The following is a 26,365-nucleotide window of genomic DNA, read 5'->3' as shown; positions in this document are numbered from 1 at the left end:
TTCAGTCTTTTCCATCAAATGAGATGAGAGCTGTTAAGAAACGTAGGAAAGAGAAGTAGATTGAATAGATGAAATGATAGGTCTGATAGCAATGATAACTCTAAGGAAAAACTGTTAGCATCTGACTATATGTACACTTAAACTAGGATATGCATTTCCACTTTATTTATGTACATAGCAACAATGAAGTAGTAGAATCATAGAATTATTTTGGTTGGGAAAGACCTTTAAGATCATCAAGTCCAACCACAAACCTAACACGGCCAAGCCCATCACTAAACCGTGTCCTTCAGCACTTCTATCAAGTTTAAACTTAATTTACAGTTCTAACTTTGGAAGGATTTTTTAATTTTTGTGGTTAAGTCTTTAGTAAAATAAACTTGACTGTGATTAAGTTTCTTTAATGCTGGCATAGAATAAATCCTCCATTATCTATATTTTATCTGTAGATAAAATCTCTAGTATGAATGAAGTGATGCTTAAAATTCTGTAGGTCAAGGATTGACGCACAATCATTGTGGATGCAATGTACGATGCAAACTAGATAGACTTAGAAATGAATTAGCACACCTCATCAGCTGCTCATCCTTGCTAATGCACTCCTCTGTGCTTCCATTGCAATCACTGTGTCCACACCACCATAGCCATAGCAGAGCTGGGGCAGACTTTGAGCGGTTCTAGCACAGCAGCTTGAGCTGAATGATGATCAGCCCTAAATTACGCAGGTTAGGGAACTGCTCTGCAATGCAACTTGGGCTGGGGTATTCTAATAGCTGGATAAAGTCTTAGATTTAACTATGGTTTCACAATTGAGTAATTATTATTTTTCATTTAATTGCATTTGACAGTTCAGGGGAAAAACATTCAGTTTTGTATTCTCATTGCCTAGTTGTCAAACACATCTGCAATGTTATTGCTATGAAAGGTTATACAAAAATTAATACAATATTCTCTAAGAGAATGGTACTCTGACAGATCTGACCCAAAATCACTGTTGGGTTGTACAGACAGATGCCTTCAGAACCAGTGCAGCTCTCACTGGCAGTGCAGACCTCCTCTCATCACCATATTGAGAATGTGAGCTGTTAGTCACATCCTCTGCACAGATACCTAAACATGAAGCAGAGAGACAAAGAACGTGCCTGTGTAAGTGATACAGACTCTCTTCATTTGATTGTTTATCGACAGTAATCTAGTCAGTCTCAAGGTATGTTAAAATAACCTCAAAGACACAACTTGATTTCCATACAAGGCACAGTTAAACTTTGTAATCTTCATGGGTAAAAACCCCAGTCATCAGGGACATGGGTTTTAACCAGTGCTTCTTGCCTGTTATTAACATACATTTCTAAAGAGCAGATACCTTTGGAGAAGGCATGTGCAACTAAAACCCATAGACTGTTAGAATTATTCTTCTGAAAAATTTAAATTTCACCAAAATATTTACAAACCAAGTTAGCTGTGTATAGAGTTAGCGAGTGCAGTCTCCTTACAGCCATTGTACACAAGAATGAACGTTGCCATATTCCAAGGAGGCCATCATTTGCAACAATTATGACTCATCCACAAGGAATTTTACTGTCAGTAGGGTAAATTTGCAGTGTGAGGAGCAGCCTCTGGACCTGGATTGCATGCATGAGTAAATAGAAACATATTAAGAGGACCAGACTGACATCTGTATAGACCTCTTGTATAATCTGGGCTGTGAAATTTGACCAAGATATTCTTGTGTTAAGCCTGCAACTTCCAGCTGAACTTGATTGGTATCTGAGCAGCAGTCCCAGCTCAAAGGTTCAAGTGATGGAGAATTCATCCCATGCCCTGGTAAATTGTCTTGGTGTTTATTTATTTGTGCTGTTAAAAGTTGATCCTCTAATCTGGTTTATGTTAAGATTTCTGCCTATTGCTGCAGATTCATTGAACTTTATCTCCATGGTCAAGTGCTTGCTGTTTTTCTTTCACTTGTTGCGTTTTTCCCTCACTCAAGCCTGAATTCAGTGAGCTGACAGCAGATGTACCTAATGACCAGGAAAGTGCTGGGTCCCTGGCACAAAAAGAGAAATTACATCAATAATGTTGGTACCAAAAGTTGATGTGGAATACATCTGCAAGCAGTGAGGGAAGGACTGGGACTGGCCATGGGAAGGGGGATTTCAAAGCTGCTGGTGCAGAAGAGAGCTAGAGGATGCAATTAATGATTTATATACAATTTGAACTCACGTTTACAGTCATATAATTTGTTAGCACATTTTTAGCAAGCCATTTATTTTCTACCCAGGTTGTCTGGCCTTTCAGACAACTTCCGTTATGCTAATGTAATTAACATCAATTCTAAAAAGTGGGAATACAGCAGTTTATTTCAGGAGTATCTATGTTGTTTTTTTGGTTTCCTTGCCATGCTGCCACTCAACATTTCACAACTAATGCTAAAAGAATCTACTTTTCTGCAGTTCTTTCTGACATGGAAGGGCTTCCCTGTATTTCTCTGCCTCATTGACCCTCCATCTCATTTAAAAATCTTTGCTGAAAATACATCTTTTTCCCCTTGCATGACCCTCATATTTTTTATCTCTCTCTACTGTTATTTTAGTGTGTAATTTTACTTTTAAACTAGCTGATGGCCCTTCATTTGATAAAGGGCAATCAATAAATTACATGCTGATTGTGGATATTCTTCATCATATTTTTGTATTTCATTGTCCAGACTGTAACAGTTGATATATATTTTTGTTGTACTTTTTCACCTTCTTTGAGGTGTCATTATTCTTGGCTTTTAATAATTTAAACAAAATTCAGTCTTTTTCCATCATGAAAGGGAGAATGAAGGAATGAATCTCTCTCTGTTAAATATCATTTATATCAGTTAATGGCCTTGCTGAGGAAACACAAGTTAGAGCAAACTTGACATGGGTTGAGCAAAGAAAGTAAATGGTTTTTCTGCATCATTTTTAGTTCATATCACTAAATCATCATCTAGCAGCTTCTAAAGGAAGTAAACTTCTTGGAAAAACTGACCAAGAATTTCAGAAATTGAAATGATGAAAACAGAAACCTTTTTTGAGGGAATTTATGCGACAGCTTTAGCAAGAGAAGTTTTTAAGACCTACTTTGGTCTGTTTCCCAAGGTGTGAAGGGGAGCTCTGCACCTGTCCGAATAACTTTAGGGCAACTATTATTGGAGCGTGCAGACTGGGATGTGCAAGGCTCGGCTTTGTGCCTGTGTGTGTCTGTTGGGACAGGTTGGCACGAAGAGAAGAATACATCCATGGGAAGTCAGTCTCTGCCAACTCAGAGGGTGTTTATTTAGTTCCCCCAAGGACAGCTCTAACAGAAGTAGAGTGGGAGGTGATGATGTAGTCCTGGGTCATGCCTCTGCCCATGTTTTGGGGTCTCTATCTGTGCAGAGGCAGCTGTTGTAGAGATTTTTTTGCCTCTGACAAAAATCTGTTTTGCAGTTGAAAAAAACTTCTTCATCCAAACATTTTTAAATGAGCTATGAGTAAATGTACAGGTAATAAAGCATAAATAATACCATCCTTAACACTCAGAGTGTACAGATAGTTCTTGTAGGTTAGCTCTCATTGTGATCTCATTACATGCTAATTAAGAAAAGAAAATAAAACTGAGCAACTTTTGTAAATGTAGGCAGTTTTTGTGCTCATGACACTTCATTTTTAGCATTTTTTTCAGCTGTTGTGTTTCCTCAAAAAGATGATTTGAACATGTATAACTAGAAAAGTTTCTCGGTGACAGAGCAGTGGCACAGGCTGCCCAGAGGTGTTGTGGAGGCTCCTTCCTTGGAGGTCTTCAAGACCTTCCTGGACATGTTCCTGTGTGACCTGATCTAGGTGAACCTGCTTCTGCAGGGGGGTTGGACTAAATGATCTCTAAAGGTCCCTTCCAACCCTACCATTCTCTGATTCTCATACTGCTGTTTTATGCTTCTTTTTCATTAATATTAGGTATCTGCTTATAGTAGCACCACCCATGTGTGAGTTACTTTCCCAGCTTTCAGAAATGGTTGTTGCTTGTTGGTTAGTCTTCATGGTGTCATTTCATAACTAGATTATAATATTTAAAAAAAAAACAGGAACATATTCTCAGGTCATCTCAATGCATGAATCCAATCTCATAAAGACTTTCATTATGGTTTGAGGGATGAGGTGTGCATCTTATTCATTTGCTCATACTGAATCTAGCTGCCGACCCATTCATCAAATGCAGAAGTCCAGGCCAACAGGAGTGATATCTCCAAGAAAGATAAAGAGCAGAAATTTCAAATGAAAGACATTGTTCTTTGTACCAGTCACCTCATCTGCCATCACGTGTAATTGATATTATCTAGCTTGTCATCTGCCACTGGATCTAAATGCTTTATACTATGAGAGCAGCTGAGGACAAAGGGGAAAATAAGACCTATAGAGTTTATAAAATAAAATTAGGGGAATTCCATTTTCAAGTGTTTTATGTGTGATTAAAGGAGTGCCGGACTGTTATTTAGAAGCCTCTCAATTATTTAAATCTACCAATTTCTGAAAAAAACCCCAAGCAATAACACATTGTTGGCGAGGGAATGTCATCAGTCAGCCAAAAACAAACACAGAGACTACCTTGCAATCTGAAAATGCTGATTCCACCTTCTGTGAAGCCAACAGCAAAAATGTGCTTATTTTATTTCTTACTTTTAGTAAACACCTTAATTAATTAATACCTCATTGGCTAATGCTATGCCTGCAGCATTGCAAGTGAATGTGTTCATGTTTGACTGTTAGTGCTCCCAAAATTTTTAAGCTGACACTCAATTTTGTAAATGCAAACCAGCAAGAGCATAGTATGATACATTTTCCAACTCCTTAGCAAATTAAAAGGGTGTTTCTTACAGCCGTAAACATTATTTGCTAACTTTTAAATATACTCAGCAGTAAGTTGTCTCATGAATTGCGTCAGTGTATCCAGACTACCTCTAGGGATGCTGGATGATATGGTCTTTTTTGGCCAGAAGTCTTTGATGAATAATACCTGCTTCAAAGATTACTTTCCTAGTTAAACAACAATTATCATATTACAATTTGTTGATTTGTGTGAAAAGCTGTCTGTTAGAGTTGGTCCTTCTGGTAGAATTCTGATGAGAACGTGGTAGGGAGTATCTCAGGAGTAAGCAATGTACTGGCTGTGTTGCAGATGTTTGTGGGAGATGTGCACAATTCCTGAGCTCTGGTTCATTGTCATTATTTACTTAGTTACTGATTTCAAGATATATGACAACTTCTGTTGTGTGTTTGTTTCCTTTTTAAGAGTATTAACAGGAGAAACCCTGATAATATAGCTTTCATTTCTCTCTGGGAGAGTATGGGGAAGTAAGTTGCCATAACAGCAGTTCAGTTCTAACCGTCCTGTAGCCTCTTCAACTTGGTGATAATATTATTTGCAAACTCCTAAAAGTGGATAGCCAAAACATTTATTTTAATGTGAGTTTTTATTAAACTAGACAGTATTATTACTGCCACAGATTAAAGATCTGTAATGCGACTTTAATATTGTTATTAGATGTTAATGTCTTAGGATGGTGCTCTGAAGATGAAATAGTTCTCATTTCCTTTTCACTGTAATGAGTACTAATGTGTCAGGGGACAATAGATATCTTTTCCTTCTGTTCAGTTTGACCAAATACGAAAGACAAGAACAGAAGACAACAATTAGTCATTTGAGAGTGAATGCAACTGGAAGTTGAGAGTAAAGCTAATTGAAATCCAGTTGTACAGATCTCCCTCATTTTTCTATTTTGACTAAATAAAATACAGACAGACAGTAGATTTTCCTTGTAGGAATTATTCATAATAGATTTGTTATTTCTACACTGATTTACAATACCATTTCATCTCATTATTGGTGATGTGATGCTCACCATACAATGTGCTCTTTCAGGAATGGAAAAGTAATTTCCAAGAGAGGGTTTATTTTCTGCACCTAGAACTAGAGACTAAATATTTTTACTCCAAAAGAAAAATCTTCTGGATAAAACTGAAGTAATGTTCTCTTCAGGAAATCTGGGTACCTATCCCAAGTGTAAAAGGCAGAACAAAATCATCAAGTTTTGTTAGTATGTACATAAAAATATGTCTCTCCACTCAGGGTTAAAATTGTTTAGGGCAATTTTTTTACCATTAGGAGCCTTCATTTAGGAGCCTTCAGAACCTGTTCACTCTTTGAATCCACAAAGGAATATCTTAAATATAGTTTATAGTAAATAACTGCAGAGACATACATTAAAATGGTTGCAAATTGTATGTTTATAGTTTTATAATATGTTTTGCTTGTGGCAGTAGAAGTCACGTATGAACTTGGCAGGTATGCTATCTCTGCCTCAGTTTGGTTGGCCAAAGGGGCTTTGCAGGTGTTGGATAAAAAAAGCGCTCTTCCTCACAGATGTTTCCGTGACTCAGTCCTGATTCCAGAGGTTCAGGAGCTCTAAGGCTTCCAGTTAAATTACCTATTTGAAGAATTGGCAAAAAGTTTGTGCATGCTTTTGTTACATATACATCATAATAACACTGATACTAGGAGTGTAGTTTATGGAGGTGTTAGTGCTAAGCACCCTAGCAGTGAAATTCATTGGGTGCAGTTGTATTTCATCACTGCAGTTTTGAGTGTTGCAGGCTCTGGGGCATCCTGAAAATCAAATTCAATCTATATCTCAACATACATATAATGTGAGAGAGTATGTTTATAGTGTTGTGGATTTCTTCCAGTAATAAATAAACAAAATGCACAAGCATACTACGTTTTACTTTATTCGGGGGAAAACAGTTCTGTGGGATATTTAACCATGAAGCTAGTTAACATTTTATTAAAATTAAGTATTTTTGCCTATGATGTTACCTAATGCAAATAATTCTTTCAAGAAGACTAGCATTTCATCTCAAGCATAAATGAAACAGCACCATAGGACTTCTCTGTGTGCCGTTGCCTGTCACTATGGGGCCTGTGCACCAGCACAAGACTCGCTGGTGTGAGGAGGCTGAGGACTCCTGCGCCACCTGTGAGGAGTGCCGCTGCCACCAGGCTTGGATTTGGTTCTGTTGTACCTTCCTGTGCTGCTGTTTTTCTCTGAAAAAAAGCAAAAATCTTATTTAAAGAGAGAACAAAAAGAAAACCTCATAGTGATAATATTTAGTCTTTGGCTGTTATTTTTTAAAAGATATGGTTATTGATGTCTCCGTAGCAGATGGTGCGATCCCATGATGCTTCTTTTTAAATGTGATATAAGCATAGATCTCAATAGTTCAGTGTTCATAATATAAATCAGGTTTATGATATATTCTAACAGATAAGACTGATCCTTCTATATTCCTAATAAGGACAAAAATAATCAAGCACTATTTTGCTGAATTTTTGCTTTCTATTCTTGTATATTTTATTTGATGGAAGTTCATTTTTATCCATAGATAGTCGTGGTTTTTAATAAATTCATTTTCTTGCAAAGAATCAGACACAGTAAATTATGAAGAATTTATTTACTTCATTGTTTAAGAAGCACGGTATTTTCAAACTTGTGCCCAAGAGAAAAACTGTTGCAAGATGCAGGATTTAACTTTGTTTACCCTGCACCTGAATTATTTGTATACTAGTCTACTAGTTGATTTACCTTTAAAATTTTTAATTTCAGTTAGCAAACATCTGTATATCCCATGGAAAGAAGTCCTTTCTGATTTTGAGCTTCTTTGGAAATCCCAGTAGTAACAAATTCTATAGCTTAATCTGCAGATAAATGTAAACCTTCTCTGGAAAATGTGTAAGATACAAGATGCAGGTGTGCTGGACTGTGAAAAGAATGAGACCAAGACCTATTGTGGTGATGACTGCATGTGTTGTATAATTAATGTAAGTTTTTGTGTCCTTCAAGGAAAACAGGAGCTGCAGAATAGCATGCATCCATCTCCTGAAACAAAAGAAGTTATTTAGTGAAGTTCTGTAGGCTTAGTGTCTTAAAGGTAGAGAAGTGAAAAAGTCCTATCTTGAAGGGGAACAGAAAGTTTTCAGTGCTTGAAAAAATGTAACTAAGAGGAGAAATGGGGAATGGATTCCATGTTGGAAACTGTAGGGCTTGAATATATATCCTCATGCAGGAGGTGAGGAGACTTGTATTCGAGTACTTCATGAAGTATTAAATAATATTTGAAGTATATGAATACTTCTCTGAATAGCTTTTCTGTGTTGATTTAAAAATGAGCTGTCTTTTTAGATTGACTTTTTTTGTTTCATCTTGTAATCCTTCTGTTTTAAGGCAGGGATTTTTAAGCCTCTGGTTTGCAGTAGCGTAGATTAATACTGGCATGCATTTGAAATTAGGTAAAATAGGAGTGATAAGATTCTGGATTGGCTGAACCAAGGTGCTGAGAAAAAAACAATGGCTTATGTGTGATGTATGACAAGGTCTTGAAGGTGGGTTTAGTACATAGAGGTGCATATTTGTAATATTTGAGAATGACATAGCTAAAATATTGCCAGGGGCAGGTGTACTGTACCTGGGAGAGTCAGATCTATGTGTACTGGGTTTTGTGGTCTGCAGATATCTTCATTGTCCAGGTGGGCTCAGTAAATCACACATATTGCCTCAGCAGCAGAAATATGGTACATAAAATAATAATAAACCATGTCCTTTAAAAAAAAGAAAAAAGGGGAGGGGAAGCCTATGATATTTTCCCTATTTAAGAAATAAGCAATATAAAGAAGAACTGAATTATTGCGTCATGCGGTTTAATTTGTGACTAGATGTTGGAGAGCAAATAGCTGAAGCTTCTTGTGCCTTTTTGTTTTAAGTGGCCCTCGAGAAAGGTATTGTGATAAACAGAGAAGTATATAGGAAATCTCCTCTTCCTTCCCTAGGTTACTTTTAGGGTTTGTGGTCAAATATGTCTCCTTTAATGCTGATAAATACCTGACCTCCTCTCCTTGGAATTTCTCGCCTCTTTATCAGTTCTTTATCATTATTGTAATACAGTAATATAATAATTTGAAAGGAAGATCAGGAAGTTCTTTCCATGTATATAATTTCTGTATAGTTCCTAAGGCCAAATGTTTGCATACCACAGATACAGTATTTTCTGTTGTAATATATTTTGTAGTAAAAATGATTAATTCTTACCAAAATTCTAAAAAGGCAATTTGAAACTTATGGCTGGAGCACTTCCTGCCATCACTGTTTTTTATCAGCAGGCTGAGCTGATAAAACCCCTTTGTAAGCTTTGACTCTGACGCCTACCAAAGGGTTTATAGGTTTTTGCAGTACATCTAATCGCTGATAGTAATTTTTTTCCTAACAATAGTAATAATTAAAGTATATTGCTTTAATGAGTGTTATCTCATCTTTTTCCTTAATGAAGCAAATTGTCTTAAGTTGGCAAACACCTATATTACTGAAGAACTTGAAAGTAGTAGTTTGTAGATTGTAATCCATTCCTCCCTTACTTTTAGTTTACAAATTTGGATGCCCATAATATTTTTAGGAGGATTAGAACGATGAAGTAATTTGGTAAAAGGATCTGATACACACACTTGGCTAGGGACACAGTTATATATTTTATTTGAGTAATTCAAATACCACTTCTCAGTGCTTTACATTTTCCCCTAACATTCTTAAAATTGTATGTGTCCATTTAGCGTTAACAGCAGTAGTTAAGCTTGATTCCAGTTTCTCATTTCCATAAGAACAAAATCTAACCAAGTAGTGAGGAAAGAAATTCTTACAAATGTTGGTACATGTTAAGGTCTTATTGAACTATTAAAACCTCAGGACTTCAATTCATTTCAGTTCCATGATACGACCTAAAGTTGAAGGATTTCACAAAAGCTAAACTATGCCAAATGCATTTGGCTGAGATCAAAAGCCAAATCTATTTGTTCTCTTTCATCTTCAGTGTTCCATTTCCTAGGAGTGTGACCTTAGTCAAACATCTATTAAAGTTAGCTTTTGATCTTACTCCCCTTTTTTTTAAAAAAAAAAAAAAGTCAATCTTTATTTTTTTTTTCCCAGAGACAATCACACTATTGTGTTTTAATGTTCCAGTAGTGTGTGAGTAAATAGGATTCTCTGATGTATGTGATAGAACAGTGGTTAAATGGGACAATCATTTTTGTGTCAGAGACAAGAATCAAAAGGAAGCATTCTTCAGAAGCTGTTAACTGGAAAAATCCCCGCAGGTCAGTGGAAACATGTTAACTGGTCAAGGTGCTGCATTTTTTTGTCCTTTGATGAAAATGCCTTGTAATTTGATAACAGGTAGTTGTTCATTTGTAATACAATTTTCTCTTCGCCAGTCAAAGCTGCCTAGTGATTAATCAGTAAAAAGGTTAATTTTCTTCTCAAGTATGAACAATTTAGTGGCTTTTGAAAGACATAAGGACAGACGAGATTGTGGACATTACATCCTTTGTTTCCTGAACAGAATATAAAGATGTTTCCTGTTCATCTCTAAGTTCTACACAGCCCAACTGTCTTACATTCACTTCTTAGCTTAAGTAAGTCTTTCTTAAATACATACTGTCTCCTAAAATGGTACAGAGGAATAAAATTACAGGTAAGATTTATATTTAACACAGTGAACTGGTCACTTACAAATTAATCCACCATAACTGTACTGTTAAACCTGCTCTTATCAATGTAGTTCCATGTTAGGGAAATCTCAATTAAAGGATATAGTAGATGAATAGTGAAAAGATTTATTTAAAAGCAATACATGTAGAAGAAACAGAACCTGTCTTTTTAATGAACTATTAAATTGACAGATGTATCACATAAAATTTCTAAAACCAAAGTTAAAAGTTTACTGGAAGCACATTGTAATATTTCCTAGATAAGTTTATAATAATATGTAATACTCATATTTTCCCATATTGATACTCAACCTATCAATATGGGAAAAAGCCTTGAAGTAGACTTAAACCTCTCAGGTCTAACAAGATAGCTGCAAAAAGTACTGTGGCTCTGTACTGTAAATAGTGAGGACTGGAGAGTATAGTAATTGTAAAGGGAATGCTTTGCAAGGGTTGCTTATATAATACAGACTTCTAGTAAATCAAGATGAAAAGATATTTGCAATATTTTTCTGAATTTACTAAAAAAATTTTGAATACATCTTATGCATCATTTCTATGAGATATATGTTTACTTTTAAATTCATTTAAATTAATTTTAATTTAAAAATTGGAGTCTCTATTTTAAAATTTTAAAATCTGAATGTACTTTGAGTACTAAAATAGTTGCACAAAACCCAAGCTAAAAATATTTGTTGCCATTGTTTTAGAAGGAATGATGCAGACTTGGGAGTAAAGAGCAGTGGAGTTTATCTGTAAAGATTTGCAAGGGCAAAGAGAATATTTGCATAATTTTAGATTACTGAGTGTTTCAATTCAGTGACTAAATTATTCGTCTCCTTCTTGAGTCTGCATTTGGCTTGGAGGCTGCAAGTTAATTCAGCTTGACCGATGAGTAGAGACACATCTTTTAAGAGTTTGAAAATAGTGTAGTTTTTCTTCTATGCGCTATTTTTATTCTCCACCTGGAACAAGAAAATAGGCTTCCAATCAGTGTCTCAGGCTTGAAAAATGTTCTTTACCTTGCATAGCATAAAATGGAAATGGCTATTCTGGCATAACTTCATAAACAAAGAAGATATTAACCTATTGGGACTAAATTACTTGACTCCTGTGTTATTTGTTTAAGTAAATGTGCATGAATAAAGTTGAACAAAACTGTATGAAAGTAACTTAAAACCAGAGAGATCAGAACAATCAGAAGTAAAAAATAAAGAAGTAAAATTTAATGTACACACTCCTCTGTAATCATGTGCCATACACTCTGTGCTTGTGTGATCAATAGTAATTCATTTATGCCCCAGAGGAGAATTCAGCTCTTTATATTTCTTTACCTGTGGCCTGAGTATTGTCCAAAGATGGGCAGTGAAGCCAGTGAACGATCTGGAGCCACAAGTGTTACGAGTAGCAGCTGGGGGAACTGGGAGTGTTCAGCCTGGAGGAGGCTGAGGAGAGACCTTCTTGCTCTCTACAACTACCTGAAAGGAGGTTGTGGTGAGGTGAAGGTCAGACTTTTCTCTGACATAAGCGATAGTACAAGATCAAATGGCCTCAAGTTGCACCAGGGAAGGTTTAAGTTAGGAGATCAGGAGAAATTTCTTCACAGAAAGGATTGTCAACCCCTGGAACTGTAACATTTCTCCTCTCTAACACATCAGCTTCTTGGAGGGGCTAGGAAAGGGTTTGGCATAGTGTGATCATTGAAAGCTCGTTGCCGTGGTAAAGCTGGTCCAGGTGTAGTGAACAGCAGTTATGAAGGGTAATATTTTAGCAATATTTAGTAATTTCGTAAAATTTATTTTTAGTAATATTTTAATCTCTAACAGCAGTGTTGATCTTGACAGTATCTTGAGGTTTCATCTGAAAGACTGTAGCACAACGAATTCATGGAACTTGGTATTCACTGAAAATCCTTGAAAAATACCATTTTTCATATTGTGGTTTGAGCCGAATGGGACGTAGCTGAGCTGTGCCATCTGATACCAAAAAGATTTTTGTGTGGCATTTTCCAATCACAAGGAAGTAGCTTGCAATCACTCACAAAGATACCCTTATTCTCAGAAGACATTCCAGCCCAATTAATTTTACAAACTCAAGAGATTTGTGCCAACTCCAGATAAGCTTTCAGGCTTTTTGGTACTTAACTGAAAGGACCTCCAAAAAGTTCAGCAATTTCCCCATCATTACTGCTTATGAACAAGTGCTTTAAACCCGTAGAAATTGATTTAATGAGAATAGAATAAACATGGAGGAAAAAATATCAGCAGCTAATTCTAATTTCAGATGGCAGCATGTACATCATGTCAGACTTCTATGATTACAGAGAAGCTACAGAATGTCTGTGGTGAATTATTAGGGCTATTAGATTTAAATGTTTTTGTAACATAATTTTAAGCTTAATTTTAATATATTCTAAAATGGGTAACCAAGCCCTGCAATCAGAAGCAAATGCAGTGAGCTCTAAAGCCCAAGAGAAGGTGGCCATTAAGTCGTTTTAATACGTTCAGGCAACTATCCGTCTTTGTCCTGATACTGAAAGAATTACTGAAGTTACTGATGCATTCGCATTCTGCAGGTTGTGAGGTCTGTGTCCAAGGTCTGTTTCCCTTTTGGGGCTGATTGTCACCCCACTGTATACTTCACTGTGACTTCTGGATATTTAGCACTTCGGAGTTAACTTTTTTTTTCCCCTACAAATGGCATTTATTTTATATGTTGTAGTCAGGAAGGTAATTTAACATGGTTCTGGTTTTATTTTTAATTTTTTAAGTCCTTACCTCAAAGAATTGTAATCTTTGGTCTATGACAGCATTATGAAACCATAAGTGGATATTGTGAGAATTTGGATGATTATGAGCATTAGTTTAACTTGTCTTATCCTTACTGAAATCTGACTCCTAACACATGAATTTGTCACTCTTTTGATGTACGAGAATGCTTTTTAAGTACACCATTTTATGTTGAAAATTTTCAATGATATGGCTAAAATTGTATCAGATACGGACCAAGGAACATAAAAATTATCTGTATGAAGTGATTGTGATCCTTTCAACAATAGTTCAATGGCTGATGCATATGTCTCATATATGCTTCCATCTTCTGAAACCTGGAGATCAAAAGTGGGGTGGCCCGTCAGTCAAATACACAGAAGAAGGTAAAGGTCACAATAGTGCAGCATACTAAAAGTATTACGCATTACAGTCTTGACAAATCATTCTCATGGCATAGGTTGTAAAAAAGAGCAGAAAATGTCAAAAAATTAATCAATTCTCAGGAGACACACTGTAAGGATGAAGGGGAAAAAATAATGTAACCCTCTCAGTGCTCTTCGTTCTGATTTTTCTCTTTTCCTCTAATACAGTAAGCTGCATTTTTGTTTGACATAAGATACAGATAACATTTTTGGATATGAAATCCTCTGTGAAATATGTACCTGGGTATTGTTGTATGTCAGCCTGAACTAGAGTGGTCCTGTTAACATAAGTTGTTGCCGCTACCAGCAACATCACCAGGCCACCCGCATGGATGTCAGCCCACCGACCGCTGAGGGGACAAGATCACTGCATACTCAGCGTGGATGATGCTTTATTCCAGCTTATTGCTTGTGCCATGCACTTATATCTGCTAACACAAGCACCTTCTTTCACTCCACCCCGTGCCTGTCTCTTCTGTACTCTCCACCTCTCGCGTTACAGCCTGAGATCTTCTGGGCGCCTACAACACATAAGTTTAAGCACTAATTTGGGATTTAAATTTCTGTATACTTCAAATTGAGCTGCTTGGGTTTAGACAAGAAATCTGATAGGTCTTTGGTTATCATATCTTCATGTGAATTAAGGACATGAAATATCTGAGACTTGATGGAAGATGTTCATGTTAAAAATGTGTCCAGTCTCTCAGGTGGGTATCAGGGAAGATAAGATCAGGTGATACAAAACACAGAGGTTATAACTGGGATGAGAAACCAAAATAATAGATGTAGATGTGGGATGAAAGCATCTGGAAAGCAAACTATCTCCATCTTTTAAAGTAAACAGCCAGACTTTCTAGATATCTGGACTTTTGCAACTGTCTAAATATGTGTGAAATTGGAGAATAACAACCTATTACTTCTCTGAATTATTCCATGGAGGGGCAGGGATGTTTTGATGTGTAAAGGTTTTAATCTTGTTTATGTTCTTGTGAACTTTTGCATGAAATTATATTTTAGAATTAAATTAAGGTAAGCAATTACACTGTGTCAAAGTAACAAAATACTAAGATTGCAAAATCAAGCCATCAAAAGTTCAGAAACAGTTGTGCAACTCTAATTCTGATCCCCTGAGCATCTGACAATGTCTTTAAACTACATTATCGCATACTGCTTTTTTCCCCCCACCCAGTGTAACTGCCTGGTTGATGATAGAGAATCAGTTTCCCTGTGGAGGAAGCAAGGTTATATGATGAAGAAATCTATCTGTAGGTCTGTCCCTATCTATCTGATCCACAAGCAGGAACTATGTAGGAAATATCTGGGGACCGTGCAAAGACAAAGAATATGGTCTCTCTAGTTAAAACTCTTGATGATTCATTGGAGGAGCGAGCTGACTGCAGCTTCCTCTTAGAAGATTTATTTGTCACAGTTCTGACAAATATGCATAATATTTGTTAGTGGTTTTTTATCTCTCAATAAAGTTATTTTGTCATAGTAATATTTTCTTGACATTTTAAAGGAGTGGTATTTAAATACTGTAAGCCACTCAAAAATTTTAACTGCTGTCTGTCATGTTTTGCTAAGGGTGATCTTCAGTAATCTCTGAACTTTCCTTAATTGAACATGCTTAGAGAATTCTTTATTTTCTCTTTCACTTTGAACACATTGCAGAATAAATACTTTATAAGTGCTTTCAAATTTTCTACTCTAAAAATCAACTTTTGCCGCTGTTTGGGATTCTTTCATGTTGCAAAATGGGAGAGAAGAACATATTTTTGAAAAATGATTATAATATCAGAATGACGGGCTGTAGATATCAGAACAGATGAAAAAAACTCAGCTGTTGTAATATATTTCTTGGCTATTGACTGCATTTCAGCTTGGCAATGTCAAATGGATGTAGCATGGATTTCAGTCTGGGTTCCAAAGTGTCCTCCCAGGGCTTGGGGTATGCACCTTAGCCCATGATAAAGCTTTGCATTACGATGCTTTTGCTGAAATCCCATCCTCTGCCTGTACTGGTCAATTACTCACCAAGTTCTTTCCTTACAGTCTCTCAAATGTTTCACGTTGATGAATTATTATCACCTATCTGAAATGGTTGCCAGGATATCTTTGAACAGCCATTGAAAAAATAACATGCACTAGAGCTAGAATTTTCCCACAACTTCTTGATGGGTCCATTTACACAAATGGAAAGAATCTGCAATAATAAGACTTACATGTTTGGACCCATCTACAAACTGTTTAACACTTTGGTTCTTTTAATATTCTTGCTCATTTTGGTTTCACTATCTGTGTTTTAAATAGCTGGGTTTTACCTATCTGTTTCTCCCTAAACAAGCATGATTCATTTCAGCTACAGAGAAGCCTCCACTTTCTAATGGGAATGTTTAAATTAATTAGCAAATTCTTACAGGCATTCTGAAAAAGTAATGTACATTACATGTATTTATTTTTTATTAATTTCCCTATTGAAGAAAATGGGAAAGAAAGCAAATCCTTTTCAGTCTTCAAAGGCCTAATTTATTGGATGTTTCAGAATTGTTTTCACTGTTTGCAATATGGTATCTCATATTAACATTTCATACGACCAGATGTTTCATTATTCCTGTTTTAGCACATCATACTTGACCCATAGCAGCTTTGAATGCAAATAACAAACAAGCTGATGCACAATGCTTGACTGTTAGACTGAAATAATATGGCAAGGCTAAACTGGTTTTCATTTTTCCTTTTGAATATTATTAATAGCAATGTGTTGACTGTTAATTTAATTAAATGTTTTGTTTTAATATAAGACCATTCTTCAGTTCACTGACTCACTGTTTCATTTAATTAATTGCAAACCTCAGGATTTGATTACTCATAGTTCTCCTTTAGTTAATTTGCTTGTTCGCGGTTTTGACAGAAAAGCTTTCAAAGTAATATGAAGGAGGGGCACAGTCTGACTAATTAGGGAACTGAAACAAATAGCTATAGCTAGAGTACAAGATTAGCAGATACTCAGGGTCACCTTAAAAAACAGAGTCCTTGCATTCATCATCAAAATCCAATTTTCAGTGACTGGGCATTAGTTAAACATGGAGGATTCACTTGCACACAAGACACCCTAGGTACCTCAGCCTGGGACTGTACTTGGATTTGACAGAGGAATGTCTTCAGTAGTCTTTTTGTCTATGAAGGAGATATTTGAGTAAACAGTCAACCACTAACTTTTACAGGATGCAGGCTCTTGTCAGAGAGGATGAGGCTCTTGTCTGCATCCTCTCTGATCTTTGCATCCTCTCAAGTAGTTTAAGAGGTACCTTGGCTTCAGGGCAGAAGACATGATCAGTGGGTCCATCCCTCTCAGAAGCAACCAACCCTCACAGTACATTCATCTATTCTATTCCATCTCCAACACCCCACAAGCAGTGGGTCTTCCCCAGAGGAGTGTGGTGTGCCATATTGAGTAAGATAAGTATGTTTCTGATTTGAATCAAAAGCCTTAATTTGAAAACTGTTTGCTGCTTAGGTATGTTTCAACTTCGACTCAGAACCCAGTTGCCAAATTTTACTTCAGTGCAACCTAAGTATGAATTGTGGTGGTTTGTGTGTCCTTGAAGGTTTATTTCGGGGCTAAATTTGTGTGTTGAACAGCAGAGTTATGCAGAGTTGTCAAACGGAGTGTACACACTGTCCTGACAAAACAGAAATTACAGAATGAAGATTACTAATGGCAGTTGGTTGTTTTGCCATATGTATGAGGCAGGTGTACCTGAGCGCACACCGTCACAATCTGTTACACAATTGTAATCAAGATTCATGTATAGAGAACTGACCCAGGACATGGCTCCAAGATTTCAACATGTCTTTAAGATATGCCTCACTTCAAGATCCCTAGCAGCTCTTCAAGGAGCTGCTGTCTTTCAGTCAAAGCAACTGATGGCTTGTGGGCCACTGTTAGCAAGGCTAATGCCTCTGGCCACATGGTTGCATTACCACTGTGATGAGTATTTGATAATAAGTGGTATGTAGTTTATTTCCTGGGTGTTTTGTGATTGATCACAGCTGGCAGAAGGAAGGGAAATTTAAAGTTTAAATGGGGAGCAAAGTCCCAGAAGCTTTGAAGTATGTAATCCAGCATGTCAGTTTTCCTAGTGATCCTTTTTTTTTAAGGTGAAGGCAGAGGCATGGATGTATATGTTGCAGCAGTTTTCAAGTTCATTTTTCAAAGTGAGGTACTCTAAGTGAGATCTTGCTGCTGATAATGATTCATCCAAGAGGATGGAAATGGTTCTTCAGTTCTTTGTAGATCTTTAGATAAGTCAGTTGAAGAATAGTCCTCTTTGCCACAGCTAGCCGGGGCTGAGTAAATTATAGAAAGAAGTTTTATTAATAGTTGAATTAAATAGTAGCTTCAGTAACATTAGCCATGGCAGTAGCCTTAATTGAAGATTATGCCAGTGGGTGATTTGCTGTACATTTTCTTCCATCATTTCAATCAGTAGCACACCCTTACTGCTGAAACCATTTGCTTTAACGTCAATTTTATTAGCTTTCAGAAATGCTGAGGAATAAGTACACTGTTTTTCAAGTGTCCCATACACTCTGGTTCTGGGGCTTTTACTGCTATCACGAGTCAAGTAAGAAATTATATAGACTAGGGAATAAGTGAATGAGTGTGTAAAGGCTTTGCTGATACTGAGCTTAGAGATAGGATTAGCTGTTTCTGCTTCACGTTAATGCCTGACTGCTCAGGATCTTCCTGCTATAGTGCTTTCTATATTAGGACTGTGCTTTACTCTTTATAACTTCTAATGCTGAAGGAGAGTGACTTTGGTGTGGCAGATGGCACAGCATAGATTTCTGATACATCACTGTTTTTTGGCTGTTGTCCTTATGGCAGCTGTGTCTGGTTAGGGAGCTCAAAAATGCTTCACAATAATTACCTTTCATTTTTGCAGGCAGCATTGTGTTGATTTTGGGACTGTGTTTATTCCTTTGTGTTTGTTCTTCAGTTCCCTTTCTGCCTTCGTTATGTTCCCAATACAACTGTGCGGTAGATTTTTGTTTTATTTTGTTTTTTATACAGTGCCCTGGATATTTTTTTTGTCTTTTCTCTGAACGTGTTACTGAAGGCTTGAAGTTACTTTCCATTCCCTGTTTACCTCCTTAAGAGTAGTCTTTACTCTGTCATATATTTAAACTAAGTAAAGTTTTATGACTTATAGTATCAAGAACCTGTATAAATACAGACCCACATGAAAATATTTACTGGGATACCGGTTCATCTGTACACATTCGGGTACATAAAAATGATAAACTGTTAGGATAAAAAATTCAGTTTCCGGAGTCTATGTTTTTTGTAAGCTCTAAAGTAAATGTGAATTTTTTGCAAAGGGGTAAAGTGAAAACAGAGTAGGCTGGGAGTGGGTACAAGTTTTGAAGATGCTTTAGTGGTGGCTATAGCTCAAAAGTTTGAATTGGTTGGGATAAGGAGGAAAAACGCAGGTAAGCAGGCAAATCACACAGATGCCTAGAAATCCTGAAAACGGTAAATTCCTCAGACAACTTGTGCTAATGCTTGGTTTTGAACTTCCTGAAAATAATATGAAATTCACTGAAAGGGCAATCCCACTTCCTTTCCCTATAACTAACCTTGAAAAGTTTGCAGACTGTTTCATCTTCTACTGAAAGTGTGTGAACAATTTTGTCATTAAAAATCTTTGATGGATAAAGTGTGAGTGATGTCAGACAGAATTTGTAAAATCAGGAGTTTAAACATCACAATTTTATATTTGCCTATTAAAAGACCTGTAGCATTTGCAAAAGAACTTGAAAGGGAGTTAAAAAAAAAGGAAAGAAAAAAGTGAGTGTTGCCATGGTGTAGTGATGTTCAGTATGAAATGAGGACTGCATTAAATGACCTGAACCCCAAGATTATTGATTATTACTTCTGGACTTATTTTTATATGTTTCTATTTTGTGTATGTTAATAATGAAATCAGTTTAGTTGTTCATGTAGCAATGACAAAACAGTAAAACAAATACCTAACTAGTATTGGCAGTATTGGTTAGATCTGGCATCTGTGCTTTGAGAGTACAGAAGTGTGTAGCTGCCGTTTGTTTTTGTGAATGTTGAAAGGCTCTTAGGCAAGCTGGAGGACAGATAGCCTGGAAAGAAGAGGGCTTGGGTAACTCCTGTCTGGTAGCCTGTCATCTCCCAATTGATTTATATTAATCAGGAATATCTCTGCATTATTTACATGTGATAATACGTCACTCCTCCATGCAGCTGGAGTCTGTGGATTGCTTGCTTACTTAAGTCATGTTAAATAATGAGCACTTTTGTGAAGCCTATTGTAGGAGCAGCAGAGCTAATCTGTATGTCAAATTCATAGCAGCTTTTAAAAGAAAGTACTTTAATTTATGTGTAGCAGTATAGGGTGTGAAACCTATTAGTTCATTTTAATCAGTATCTAATCTCTCAGCAGTACTTTCAAGAAACTGAAGATTATTTAATTCTGTTTTGATGTAGGGTATCTTGGTGGGTTGATACAACATGCGCCACCACCAAAAAATCATGGGGCTTTTGGTAAATGCCAGTCAGTGGTTTTGTTGGCACTATTGCATAGTTCATTACAAGATAGCTGATATGAAGCATTTTAGCTTGCTTTTTAACAAATGACAGAAGCAAGTCCTACTATACTGGGAGGAGGTCAGTAATCTCATTTGATCCACAACTGAATGAATAAACAGTTACACCTGTAGAGCTCTTTTTGGTTACACGGCCTTACCCATGTATTTTCCTGCAAGACTGATGAACTTCTTATACAACATTTTCAGTCTCATCTTGCCCAGGGTGAAAGTAATTTGGTACTGTCTGGCAGAAAATCTGGTCTGTTACTTACCGACCAAGCCCAAATTATAAATCTTGACAAGTTTGCCCTTATAAAAAAACATACTGAAAATCCAAATAATAATTTTAAAAACCAGGGTAGTAACCTGTAGGCTGACACTACTTGACTTCTGTTTTACTGTTGAAAATTAATTGGTTTTTAGTCACTTGAAAATCTTCTATCACTAACCCCCCTTGATTTTGTTAACTTGTGCAGGTGTTAAAAGTCTCTTAAAGGTGGGGATCAAGTTAGTAATTATTCATATTGTACTTTAACATTTCTGATTGTTCAGTGGCAATAATCCAAACCAACAGACTTCAGAAGTTGGCAAAATAATATTTGGTTATATAATATAATAGTACAGCATTTATAGTTGCATGTTATTTGGCTTTGGACTGCTGAAATTAAAGAATACTGTATCTTACTAGTGTACTTGGAAATTTTATAGCAGCTGAGTAAGTCAACCAGAAAGTAATCAAAGTGACAAAATGATCAAAGTGTCAGGAAATTATATTTAAAAGTATAATCAAAAGGGATGCCATTAAATAAATTTTCCTGTATGCTATACATGTACAAAGAAGAGAAAAATATGAAAGAATTATTTAGAAAAAAAGTAGAGCCATATACTAAAATAATTTGCCTCTAAAATACCAATACTGTTCAGAATAGCATTGTGTAACTGGACTAAGAATGTGTACTGAATGTATGTATAGACTTCTCACGGAAAGGAATTGTTTTCTTCCCGATATTTCTTAGTGCTATGTTGTGTGGTATGTTAATGTACTTTATTTATTTCTGTTTGTCTAGGTCTGACAGCGGCTGCCATGGCAGAGGCTATGAAGTTACAGAAAATGAAACTTATGGCAATGAATAGCCTTCATGGAAGTGGAAGTCAAAATGGAACAGAATCAGAAAATGAAGAGCTCAACTCTAATGCAGGTACGTAATGCTGTGCATATGAGCCCTGTAAGAGCTCTTAACATCTGGTTTTGTGCATGGTAAACAAAATAAAAAAATCTATCTGAAATTCTTGTGCTCTTATATTTTGTAAACTTTTCTCTGCCAGTGTGAAATCAAAACTACTGCACCCATTCCTCTGGTATTCTTCATTTTCCTCCTGACAGCCATCTTCATTATTTTTTAAAAAAATATTAGTGATGGATTGTTTTCATTATGTTAGAACACAGGCAGTTTAAACTTTTGAAGTAACAAAAGACTTCTCTATTGGCAATAATACAGTTGAGTCCGGTGTTTTCCTGTAAATGATGGAAGGTTTCCAAAACATCACGTTGTTGGAACTCATTATGAGTTCCAACAGGTCACTGGAGAAAGGTAAAACAGGGAAGCTAAATCACCAATTTTCTGTCTTTTCTCCATTTTGTTCTTACCTTGAATAGATACTTACAAATGACAGCTACGAAGGAGGGTCATGGTAAATGTTTGGTGTGGCCTACCTGGCTGGAATAACCTCAGGTGGAACACTCTGACACTGGACATATGTTCAGTCTATACTACTATAAGTATTACTTAAAGCTTGAACTAAGGTCCTTGAGTCCCAGCTCCATAAGAGTAGAGTTCAAAGTTGAAGTCAGAACTGGGTCCTTTGAAGTGAATATGTTGTTTATTCTAACGTCCTTTTCATGTGAATGAAAGATGTCTCTACATAGAGATGTCTCAGCTGCTAGACACATACTACAATAAGAGTAGTTTCTCTTGAACTCATGTTTTTAACACAAACAATCCTGTAATACACTTTTACCATTTTGGAAGCTTCTGCATCCTTTATTTTCATTATCAATTCAAGAACAGAGGCATTGTGTAATCCCTCATTGCATTCATATCTCCCATTGGCATTCACACATCTCTGAAGTCACACATGTGTCTCTAAAGATGAAGCCTCTCTAACAGTTTGCTTGCTTGGATGGTGTATAGTGTATATGCATTGTACCCTCAAAATGGTAATTTATTAGACCAATAAAGCAGCAGCTGGGAGGTCTTAGACTCATTTTCTAAGGGAATAACTTTGAATTCATGACAAATTATGCACGAAGCAGTCTTTCCAAAAGTGGTATTGCCATTTGCTAATTTTGTGTACTCATCTGTATTGAAGAAATCTGGCTTCTAATTCATGCATCAAACCCAGCTTTCTATTATGTAGGGTATGTATTTCTTATTCACCTCTTAGACCTTAATCAATTAGTGCATATTGAATTCAGAAAAAAAGCATTGCAAAAGCACATTTAATTTGTGTAACTCTTATAGTTCAAACTGAATTATGAGGTTTCACTGAATGCTAGGAAATATGACTGAAGATAGAATTCCTACAGAGAAGCAAGGAAGCTCCATATAGAAAAGATGGGGAGGTTTTTTTTGCTTTTAAAAGCTACTGCACTAAAGCTTGCTAATTTGAGTTTTCATGGTTTTGTCCTACTTGATACAGCAAAATTTGTATACTTCATACAGGGAGACTCTGTTACATTGATATTATTTTAGTTACCTCATTGACAAGTTTTATGAGGGATGATCATACAGCCTTTTGTCAACACACCAGGAGTATACATATTAAATGAATGTTCTCTGTGGTTTAGCAATTCAATGAGTTCTACAACTGACTCAATACCAATTTAAATATTTGGAAAAATTCCCACTGACTTTAGCTGAAGTTACGGTGGGCCCCAAGGATAAGGATATAATGTCAGTTATGTAAAGATCTTTTCTCAATTCGTTCCCCCTTTCATTGCCTAATTCAGTAAACTTGCCAAGAGCAAACCTACTGGATTGAGTGCTGATATTGCTGCTGGACAGAGAAGTAAGTCCTTAACAAAAGTAAATACAACTAATCATATTAAAAATTACAAATTCTTGTCTTTTTAGTATCTGCAATGCCAGCATTAGGATCATTTCTGTAATGCATGTCTCCTCTCCTTTTTGGGGGATCACTTTTAGAGATTTACATTAAGCAGGATGTGGCAAAAAGGAAAACAAAAATGAAAAGAAGGTACAACTTAATGGTACATTTTACTACACAAAATAATTGAGGAATTATCAAATATTTGTTATAGAAAATTTATTGGAGACTGAGCTGAGGCATGAAGAGAATGGGCATTTTGTTTAGAAATTGATATACATTTCGTTAACTTTGCTTCATGTGAAGAGAAGAACATGGTAATCCTTTGTGCATGAAAACTTTACCAGATGTTTGTTTTGCTCTAGACTCCTACAGTTTAAATTACTATTAAAAAAAAAGGAATACAAAATAAGGAAGACAATTGAATTTTAATTTTTTCTTTTTACTAAGAAGAGGTAAAAAGCAACAGAGCAAAGGAGTCAGAAGCCTCGTAAGTGAGAAAAACATTTTATTTTAGGAGAGACTTACAGTTTCTTTGATTTGAGGTTGTGTTTAATAGCTTCTGTAATGGCTGCAACATGACTCTGCATTTAGATTTCAGCATGAATAACAACCTGTTCGTGTTTCATTTAGCTCCAAATGAGAAATTCTGTCTTTTATTGTTTTAGGAAATTAGTCTGTGTACTATTGCTCCTGGAACTTTATAATTAATCACTAAAGGTTATGGCTGCGGAGAGTTTGTGGGAAATAGATGTCTGAATGATTATAATTGTAGCTGTCAAATCAGAAATATAGCTATACAGAGCAAAGGACCTTTTGCTACCTTTGATTTTTTTAATTTTCTTTTTACTGTAAAAAGACATGAAGGATTGCAGTTTAGCTTAAAAAAACAGCAATAGAGATTGTTGAGTTTTTACCTCAGCGTTACACCAACTTCCTTTCGCGATCATAAAATACAGTCTCTAAATATTGCACGTTAGGATGTGTGACTTCCTCCTTATTCCATAGTCTGATAGGTGAGTAGAGGAGTCTCTGTTGCTGTTGTTTGTTTTGAATTAAAAATGTAATCAATCAGTATAAAGTCCTGAAACTTTATTGCCAGGTTTTTGAAAGTGTGTCATACACAGGACATTACTGTAATAAAAGAGTGGTGAAGCAGTCTTACCATGTTCATTTCAATTCCCATCTGAATCTGTTGAAGTTAGTATGAAATAATTTTGGGATTTACTTCTTCGGTAATGCCTAGAATGTCACTTCTGTCACTTTTCTCCCTATGTTTCTGTGCCTATGATGATGGAAATTTTTCAAGAATTTCTCTCTCTGAGCCAGAATTCATGCTGTTAATTTACAATCAGAACTCTCAGGATCACTGGCTATAATTCCTCAGGTATTGTATTGTCCTCCAGGAAATTACAGGTGTGGGATTTAATCTTACAATTTTTTTAAGGAAGTGGGGAATAAATGGGACACTTTTTTTCCTACTTCTAGACTAGCTGCTAGGCTTTTACCATCCAGTCCTGCCCACCTCCTTTTGATGCTATTACAGTAATCTCAGTAATGAAGGAATGTAATACTGGAATATTCTAAATAACTTCTTAAAGAAATGCTGCAAGAGACAATAATTAAACTGTGGAGAAAAAAGGTTAAAATAAAATTACATATATTTTAATTGAAGTAATGCACTAGTTCACAGTGCTGTGAAGAATGCTGTTATATGTTTGAACATTAATGTCCTCCTTCAACTCTCTCTGCAGAAGAGAAAGATTTTTTTGCACCTTCCTACTCATCATATGAAGTGTTGAAACAATCTTCTCAGGCAGTTGAAAATCGCATATTTAATCTGGCACTGTAGGTTCTCTGGCCCCATGGTTTGGCCAATGTGTGCTACCTGTTCCTCTGGCTTAGTGTGTGTCTCCATCTTCTTGTAGAATGTGAGAAAGAAGGTTGGATTTAGAGAACCACGTAGTTGGAGACAGATTTCTTGTAAGTGAGAGAAAGTAATCCCTTTGGAATCTCAAATTCCTAATGGCCAAAAGTCTTTCATAATCCTGTTCCTCCTTTTTGACTACTCTGTGCAAGTCCTTGGAGATGAGACAGATTGTTGATGGCATCAGTGCACATACCTGAGGATTGCCTGGACTCCAGAGGGTTGCCATAGCTAAGGCAAGACATGCTTTAAAGCATGACTCATAATACATGCCAGGAGTGATATGGCCTTTCATATTCCAGTTGGGAAAATGAGTAGGATCAAGAGTTTGAAGCTGGCAGCTGAATCCAGGTATGCTGGATGCATGTGCAAGTCTTTCAAAGCCCAGCCACGTAACCAGTTTTGTTGTGCTTTAGAAATAAGATAAACAAAACCTCTGTTTCGTCATCATACAATACTAAAATGAGGTGAAGTGTACTCTGGAAATTAGCATGTAATTGCCTAGGGAAATTTGAATCTTACTTGAAGATTGCAAAATACAGTGCTGATGATATTGCCTGAACATCCTTTAAGGTGCATAAGGTAAAAAGTATCAGGGCACAGCAGTCCGTGACAGTATCTGTTTGTACAAAACCTCAGTGCAAAGAATAAAGCAGTTATTTCCTTCTGTTGGCTTTTGGAGTTCGCATGCATGATTTAATAAATGTGTTTTGCTTTCCCAAGAGAGATATCAAACAGTACTAAGTGTTTCAGTGGTATTTCCTTAGGAAGTCAAAATGTTATTCTGTATGTAGAATCTTGTTGCTTAATTTCCAGACAAGGAGCTAAGTTAAGCAGAAAAGAAAGGAAAAACACCCTAGCTTTTGGCATATGAGGATCAGAGAAAAAGCTCTTCACAGAAAAAAGAAAGTGTTATCTTT

General features: G+C 36.2%; 1 protein-coding gene across 2 annotated transcripts in view; it reads left to right on the top strand.

Annotated features, from left to right (window-relative positions):
- Positions 1 to 26,365, top strand: part of DACH2 (dachshund family transcription factor 2) — a 278,192-nt gene that overhangs the window by 160,382 nt on the left and 91,445 nt on the right. For both annotated transcript variants that reach the window (XM_062006544.1, XM_062006543.1), the window contains exon 3: positions 21,478 to 21,609. In XM_062006544.1, the coding sequence (XP_061862528.1) occupies positions 21,478 to 21,609 (132 nt within the window). The remainder of the gene's footprint in view (positions 1 to 21,477; positions 21,610 to 26,365) is intronic.

The sequence above is a fragment of the Colius striatus genome, chromosome 13 (assembly GCF_028858725.1).
Source record: "Colius striatus isolate bColStr4 chromosome 13, bColStr4.1.hap1, whole genome shotgun sequence".
In the NCBI taxonomy this organism is placed as follows: domain Eukaryota; kingdom Metazoa; phylum Chordata; class Aves; order Coliiformes; family Coliidae; genus Colius; species Colius striatus.
This window is presented reverse-complemented; position numbering and strand designations above follow the sequence as displayed.